This window comes from Trematomus bernacchii, unplaced genomic scaffold, assembly GCF_902827165.1.
Source record: "Trematomus bernacchii unplaced genomic scaffold, fTreBer1.1, whole genome shotgun sequence".
Classification (NCBI taxonomy): Eukaryota; Metazoa; Chordata; class Actinopteri; order Perciformes; family Nototheniidae; genus Trematomus; species Trematomus bernacchii.
In genome coordinates, this window is record NW_022987508.1 from 12,735 (window position 1) to 21,262 (window position 8,528).

The 8,528-nt window shown below is 37.7% G+C and overlaps 1 protein-coding gene across 1 annotated transcript; it reads right to left on the minus strand.

Annotated features, from left to right (window-relative positions):
• Window positions 1-5,612: 5,612 nt before the first annotated feature.
• Window positions 5,613-8,159, minus strand: dipk1c (divergent protein kinase domain 1C; the record flags this gene model as incomplete). The annotated part of the gene is given in 2 exon segments (XM_034151598.1): window positions 5,613-7,614; window positions 8,085-8,159. Coding segments are annotated over 2 exon segments (276 nt in total), but the record flags the coding sequence as incomplete, so codon positions are not given.
• Between the last annotated feature and the right edge of the window lie 369 nt (window positions 8,160-8,528).

An 8,528-nucleotide genomic window follows, 5' to 3' on the forward strand; every position in this document is an offset into this window, starting at 1 on the left:
TTAGTGTCTCTAAATAAGACTTAATATCCTCTAAATAAAGACTAGTGTCTCTAAATAAAGACTTAAGTATCTCTAAATAAAGACTTAGTATCTCTAAATAAGACTTAGTGTACTCTAAATAAAGACTTAGTGTCTCTAAATAAATACTTAGTGTCCTCTAAATAAAGACTTAGTGTCCTCTAAATAAAGACTTAGTGCTCTAAATAAAGACTTAATATCTCTAAATAAGACTTAGTGTCTCTACATAAAGACTTAATATCTCTAAATAAAGACTTATATCTCTAAATAAAGACTTAGTATCTCTAAATAAAGACTTAAAACCTCTAAATAAAGACTTAGTATCTCTAAATAAAGACTTAGTATCTCTAAATAAAGACTTAAAACCTCTAAATAAAGACTTAGTATCTCTAAATAAAGACTTAGTATCTCTAAATAAAGACTTAGTGTCTCTAAATAAAGACTTAGTGTCTCTAAATAAATACTTAGTGTCTCTAAATAAAGACTTAGTGTCTCTAAATAAAGACTTAATATCTCTAAATAAAGACTTAGTGTCTCTAAATAAAGACTTAGTGTCTCTAAATAAATACTTAGTGTCTCTAAATAAAGACTTAGTGTCTCTAAATAAAGACTTAATATCTCTAAATAAAGACTTAGTGTCTCTAAATAAAGACTTAATATCTCTAAATAAAGACTTAGTATCTCTAAATAAGGACTTAAAACTTCTAAATAAAGACTTAGTGTCTCTAAATAAGGACTTAAACTTCTAAATAAAGACTTAGTGTCTCTAAATAAAGACTTAGTATCTCTAAATAAAGACTTAGTGTCTCTAAATAAAGACTTAATATCTCTAAATAAAGACTTAGTATCTCTAAATAAAGACTTAGTGTCTCTAAATAAAGACTTAGTGTCTCTAAATAAATACTTAGTGTCTCTAAATAAAGACTTAGTGTCTCTAAATAAAGACTTAATATCTCTAAATAAAGACTTAGTGTCTCTAAATAAAGACTTAGTGTCTCTAAATAAAGACTTAGTATCTCTAAATAAAGACTTAGTGTCTCTAAATAAAGACTTAATATCTCTAAATAAAGACTTAATATCTCTAAATAAAGACTTAGTATCTCTAAATAAAGACTTAGTGTCTCTAAATAAAGACTTAGTGTCTCTAAATAAATACTTAGTGTCTCTAAATAAAGACTTAGTGTCTCTAAATAAAGACTTAATATCTCTAAATAAAGACTTAGTGTCTCTAAATAAAGACTTAGTGTCTCTAAATAAAGACTTAGTGTCTCTAAATAAATACTTAGTGTCTCTAAATAAAGACTTAGTGTCTCTAAATAAAGACTTAATATCTCTAAATAAAGACTTAGTGTCTCTAAATAAAGACTTAATATCTCTAAATAAAGACTTAATATCTCTAAATAAAGACTTAGTGTCTCTAAATAAAGACTTAGTATCTCTAAATAAAGACTTAATATCTCTAAATAAAGACTTAATATCTCTAAATAAAGACTTAGTATCTCTAAATAAAGACTTAGTATCTCTAAATAAAGACTTAAAACCTCTAAATAAAGACTTAGTGTCTCTAAATAAAGACTTAATATCTCTAAATAAAGACTTAGTGTCTCTAAATAAAGACTTAAAACCTCTAAATAAAGACTTAGTGTCTCTAAATAAAGACTTAATATCTCTAAATAAAGACTTAGTGTCTCTAAATAAAGACTTAAAACCTCTAAATAAAGACTTAGTGTCTCTAAATAAAGACTTAGTATCTCTAAATAAAGACTTAAAACCTCTAAATAAAGACTTAGTATCTCTAAATAAAGACTTAGTGTCTCTAAATAAAGACTTAGTATCTCTAAATAAAGACTTAAAACCTCTAAATAAAGACTTAGTATCTCTAAATAAAGACTTAGTGTCTCTAAATAAAGACTTAGTATCTCTAAATAAAGACTTAAAACCTCTAAATAAAGACTTAGTATCTCTAAATAAAGACTTAGTGTCTCTAAATAAAGACTTAGTATCTCTAAATAAAGACTTAAAACCTCTAAATAAAGACTTAGTATCTCTAAATAAAGACTTAGTATCTCTAAATAAAGACTTAAAACCTCTAATTCATGACTTAGTTTCTCCAAATAATGATAAACGTCTGTTTTGAGTCTCTGAGGATGTTTTGACGTTTCCTCGGAGCGGCAGATGTTGGGAACTTGAAACTGAGAGCTTACATTTCAGGTGAATGACACACACACACACACACACACACACACACACACACACACACACACACACACACACACACACACACACACACACACACTCTTTGAAGTGTGCTGCTCTGTGATCAGAGAAGCAGCAAAAACTGCAGCCAGATGGCAGGAAGCTGATCCAGGAGAGAGGTGTGTGTGTGTGTGTGTGTGTGTGTGTGTGTGTGTGTGTGTGTGTGTGTGTGTGTGTGTGTGTGTGTGTGTGTGTGTGTGACCCTCTAGAGTCTCTGAGTTTGTTTCCCAGAGTTCAGATTCAAGGTGTTTGAAATGACTTTTCTGAGTTTTAATCTCCTTTTATCTCGTCCTCTTTAATTGGAGCAAACTGTGAACGAACCGAAGCCAATTAATTACAGCGGGATAAATTAGAGGGAGGATTGAGAGTGAGGGTACATCAGGTGCTTCCTCTGTGGAACTTTTAGACTCCTAAGAAAACCAGACAGAGTTTCTAACAAGAACTAAAGCTGGTGTCTGTCCTCTCTTAAAGCCCCGAGAGAAACAGTCATTTCACTTTGAAGAACACGGTGTTTCTTTGTCTCCAGGAGACTTTAAAGTCCACAAAATATACAAAAAACGAACCGATCGAGGCAGAAGTGAACCAGCACCTTTCGTGCTCTGCAAGTTTTTCTTTAATGGGAAATAGGGCCTGAATGATTCTATAGTCCGCCTGAAATTGAGGATTTTTAGTATAAGTGTTTGGAAGCTTTACATGAACTTATGTGCAAGCAAACATTTCCGCCATTTATTGGATATTTTCTGTGAATGAAGCAAGGGAAAGTGGAGACTCATCTTTCCCTACTGCAGGACGCATCTCTGGGTCCAACTTGTTTATCAACTCGCCTCTGTGTTAGTCGAGCTGCAGTCACATTATTTTGCAGGAATTGGTTCATGAGCCCAGTCAATGCAGAAATGAAAGCTTTCCTGTTTGCATGACGGGTGAGAGTCGAGGAAATGGATGCATGACGAACAAATGACCTTAATGCATGACAGGCTTCGTCTTAGACTCTTGCACGTACGCTGGATTTCCTGCAATTTCATATGAAAAGTAATGCATTTTGAAGCAGATAACAGCAGCTCAGGATGGGTTGAGGTGTCACAAAACGTGGAGAAGCTTCAGAAGCTTCAGGCTCTCCTCTCTGGAAACAAGAGCAGGCTTTGGCTGAAGTTGCACTGACAGACGGTTCATCCAAGGATTTCTTGAAACAGTTTCCAGCGACAGCTCCTCAGGGGGATTTGTGTGAAGCTTCAGAGAAAATGTGGGGAGTTTAGAAACCAGGAGGGAGGGAGTGCCTCCTTTTGGGGGTTTCTGAGTATTATATCATAGACGCAGAACACACAGAAGTTATATATATCTCCTCTGACTTAGAAAGGTTCCTGGAGTCTCATCTTGATCATCTTTCTCAGCATGGGTCCTGGGCAATGAGTTGAAATGATGGTTTTTGTGCAGGGCTGCAAACACGCCAAGCCTCAAGTCTACATTAAATAAGATATGTTCCCTGGGCATGAAGCAAAGGAAACTGGAGACTCTGGGGTCATCTTTTCTACTTCAGGGCCCGTTTCTTAGTGCAAACTTGTTTATTAACGTTCCTCTGTGTTAGTGGAGCTGCAGTGATCGACTCCAGGACTTTAAAATGTGCCGTAAAGACGCATGAACACAAGCTGAGTCTCACAGAAACACCATTTACAGCTATCGTAAAGTCTACAGAAGTTATGTGATGTTCTGCAGAAGTTATGTCTCTCTAAAGACTCTGCTGTAGATAAAGGATCTGATCGATTCTATTGGCTCTAACGGTCAGAAAGAGATGTCAATCACCAAAATCGACCAATGGGTTCCAGAGAAACGGTAAAACTCCCCATTTTCACCCAAATCACCTCAGAGGTGGTTTTGGCTAAATCTCTCTAAAAAGGTCAAATGTCACTTGTTTTGCATCAATCTTGATACAGGGTACTTATTATATGTTGTACTTTGGATTCCTAAAGCTTTTAGTCTACTAACCCATCATCCAAGGGTAGTTTTCACTATCTGTAAAAAAGAATCTTTGGACGGACACTATAATTTACAGTTTTTTACTATGTTCAATCTGAATTATCTTTAAAATAAAAAACATCTATATTGATTCTGACTTTTCTACATCCAACTCACAGGTTTATCATTACTTTGAGAATAAAGATTATTAATTTAACCCTTTTAGAAGATATGGTCATTTGTTCTGGGAATGTCATTTAGAGCCTGAGACCTGAAAAACAGGCTCAGGGCTTAAGAGGTTAAAATGTGAGATCATAGAAAGGCATAATAATAAGAGGAATATTCATATAAATATAAATAAATCATATTTAGATATTATTTTTAGGGTATTTTAAAGACGCAGGGCCCGAAATTGAAGTCATTGCTTTGGAAATAAAAACCAAAGTTTGGCCTGAATCAAAAGGAAGTTTTATTTTTCATCTGCAGCTGATTATTTATTTCAAAAGTTTCCAGCAGCGTCTGCAGGAGCCACGAGACACACACACACACACACACACACACACACACACACACACACACACACCACACACACACACACACACACACACACACACACACACACACACACACACACACACACACACACACACACACACACACACACACACACACACACACACACACACACACACACACACACACACACACACACACACACACACACACACACAGTAAATCAGCAGCAGCTGCAGAGTCATGAGCTCACGGTTAAAGAACTCAAATACCCAGAAGTCTCGTCTCAGGTTTCTGGGCTCGTTTTAATGTCCTGATGATGCCCAGCTGTGTGTTTCTGTTTCAGAGAGGAGCTGGGAGCAGTGAGAGAAGAAGAAGTCGGACGTTAATCTGTTTGTTTTGTGGAACTCTCCAGGAAACTCAGTCTGAGGACAGTTCAAACCAAACACAGACAAACTGGAGAAAAGCACAAAAAATATAAATGAATTCTCCTTTTGATTGAAGAATAATATGCACATACACATGTGTGTGTGTGTGTGTGTGTGTGTGTGTGTGTGTGTGTGTGTGTGTGTGTGTGTGTGTGTGTGGTGTGTGTGTGTGTGTGTGTGTGTGTGTGTGTGTGTGTGTGTGTGTGTGTGTGTGTGTGTGTGAACTCCTCTCATCTTATCTCTCAGCTTTAATATTAATGTTCACATTTCTACTTCTTCTGTTTTATATCAGTCTTTTATAACTTCATGGAAACTTTACTGTAACTTTGTTTATTCCAATGTTTTTATTCTATTCAATTTAAATCCTTGTGTTTTTCTAAATTCTTACTGTTTTATATCAATATTTCTATTATTTCTTCATTTCTTTATGCAAATTATTAACTTAACTTCTTCTGTTTTTATATTTGTTTTTATTGAATTTAATGCAAATGTTTTATTCATTTCTTGTCCGATGAAGAAGAGACACACACGCGCCGCTGAGCAGCTGAACACACTTTATGAATCAACTGAGCTCCACTGTACATATCATTATGATCTATTTACAGAGAAGCATCAATCTGAGAGAAATGGAAGCATTTCAACATTTCTGCAGAAATCACCAAAATGCTGTTCAAATCCAGTTATCACAGGAAGCATCGATGTGTACGTGATCAGTGTGTCCATGCAGCACGAGAGCAACCACGCCTCACACATCAACACAGAGCAAAGAAAACTGTTTGTCAGACGAAGCTAAACCTGCATCTCATCGCACGAACTGGTGTCGCACGAACTGGTGTCGCACGAACTGGTGTCGCACGAACTGGTGTCGCACAAACTGGTGTCGCACAAACTGGTGTCGCACAAACTGGTGTCGCACGAACTGGTGTCGCACAAACTGGTGTCGCACAAACTGGTGTCGCACAAACTGGTGTCGCACAAACTGGTGTCGCACAAACTGGTGTTGCACAAACTGGTGTCGCACAAACTGGTGTCGCACAAACTGGTGTCGCACAAACTGGTGTCGCACGACGTCAATAAATTATCCCAAAAAAGGTCCAGATTTCTCAGGAATCTGTTTCTGATCTTTCCGGAGCCTCTTCTTGGTGCCTCAACCCTGGGAAATGATCCATATTTCACATCAACACCAGCGTCCGTGTTTCCTCCGTGAGGGTCTACTTTTCCACCTTGATTCCTGTGGGTTTTTGGTGCAAGCCCCTCCCCAAAAGGAAGCTATTTCTTCGTCCTATTTGTCAGGAATCTTAATCTGTGGTCCTTTTTGGAGCTGATAATGACACCTTTTTTCTTGCGTCTCTGCACCTACAAATCGATCCATATTTCCCGTCAACACCTGGATAAACAAACGTCTGTGTTTCCTCCATGAGGGTCTTTGTATTCCAGTTAAACAGCTGCTACTTCCTGCATGTTTTGCCAAAGAATGTAAATAATTCACAGAAATGCTCTATATTTGTGAGGAATCTCGATCTGTTTCTGGTCCGTTTTGGATCTGAAACATGATCCATATTTCCCATCAACACCGGTTTAAATGTACGTGTGTGTTTCCTTCACGAGGGGTCTATTTTTCCGGGATGATTCGCTGCATGTTTTTGTTGGAAAACCTCCCAACAGAGTGCCATATCTTCCTCCTCTTCGTCAGGTATCTCGATCTGTTTCTGGTTCTTTTTGGAGCTGATTGATTTCTCTTACGGCTCTAAATCTGAAACATGATCCATATTTCCCATCAACACCAATGTCAACAAACGTCCGTGTTTCCTTCACGAGGGTCTACTTTTCCAGGTATCTGTACCTGTTCCTGGTCCTTTTTGGAGCTGATTGACACCTTTCTCTTGTGATCCATATTTCCCATCAACAAACGTCCGTGTTTCCTCCATGAGGGTCTTTTTATTCCAAACATTCCAGTTTGTTTTGCAAAAAAATCCCTGTAAATAATTCACAGAAATGTTCCGTCAGAGTATCTTCGTCCTCTTCGTCAGGAATCTCGATCTGTTTCTGGTTCTTTTACGGAGCTGATTGATTGATTTCTCTTACGGCTCTGAATCTGAAACATGATCCATATCCCCGTCAGCACCTGTGTAAATTAGCGTCAGTGTGTCCTCTGTGAGGGACTACTTTTTTGGGACGATTCCCTCCGTTTCCTGCCTGTTTTTGGAGATGTCTTCCTCCTGATCTGACGTTACGCTTCACCTCCTCCTCAGAAGTTGAGCGCCGTGTGGACGTGATCTTCATCCTCATTTCCTCCTCCTCCTCCTCCTCTCTCTGATGACCCTCCTCCTTCCTCCAGCAGACGGTTGAGGATGAGGAGGAGACGCTGATGGATGTCTCCTCTTCTTCTTTCCTCTTCCTCACCTCCATCAGTCTCTGAACATTCCTGCACCGCCCGCTGCAGCTCCACCTGTCAGAGAAACACATGGAGCTATCAAGGTGAATTCAATCCATATGATGTCATTCAGAGTCATATTGATCGACTCTTAATGACATCATAATATAATAATATAATCATATGCTGTGATTTATTCCCACATGTTGCTTTCTTTTGACCTTTACCTGCATTTCTCTTTTAGGGCTCGAACAATCCGGTCTTTTTGTTATAAAAGTGATCAAATCAGTATTTTTTTTGGGAAGTTTAATATTAAAATCCTTCATTTAAAAATAAGATAATTAACAGAAATATTGGTTAAATAATAAAAGTTTATAATTTAGGATGAATGTAAATACAGTAGGTAATTAAAACTAACTTTGAATAAAGAATACATAATACATAACACATTTTAAAACACAGAGTTGTTGTTTAAATAACAAAAGCATATTTGAGATCAGTCTGAATACAGGAGATAATATATAATATATTGTTTCATTAATGACCTGCAGAGGGAGGCCGGCTTTTGCTCCGAGGAGCGTCGGGGAAAACCACGGCCGGAAAATCTTCTCACAAATTACCTGACGAGAAACACAAGAAACACACCGTCATTATGCAGACGACGCCTCGCTATTCATTATCAATCAGTCATCACACACACACACACACACACACACACACACACACACACACACACACACACACACACACACACACACACACACACACCACACACACACACACACACACACACACACACACACACACACACACACACACACAGAGTTCACAAAGACAATGCCTCCTTTCTCCGAGGGGATGATTGACAGGCGGAGGGTCATCCGTCGACCAATCAGACGACAGCGTGCCGTCAACACTTCTTCTTCTTCTTCTTCTCGACCTTTGTTCGTATTTTTTTTTTGTTCCTCGTTAGAAACAAAAGCTTCTTC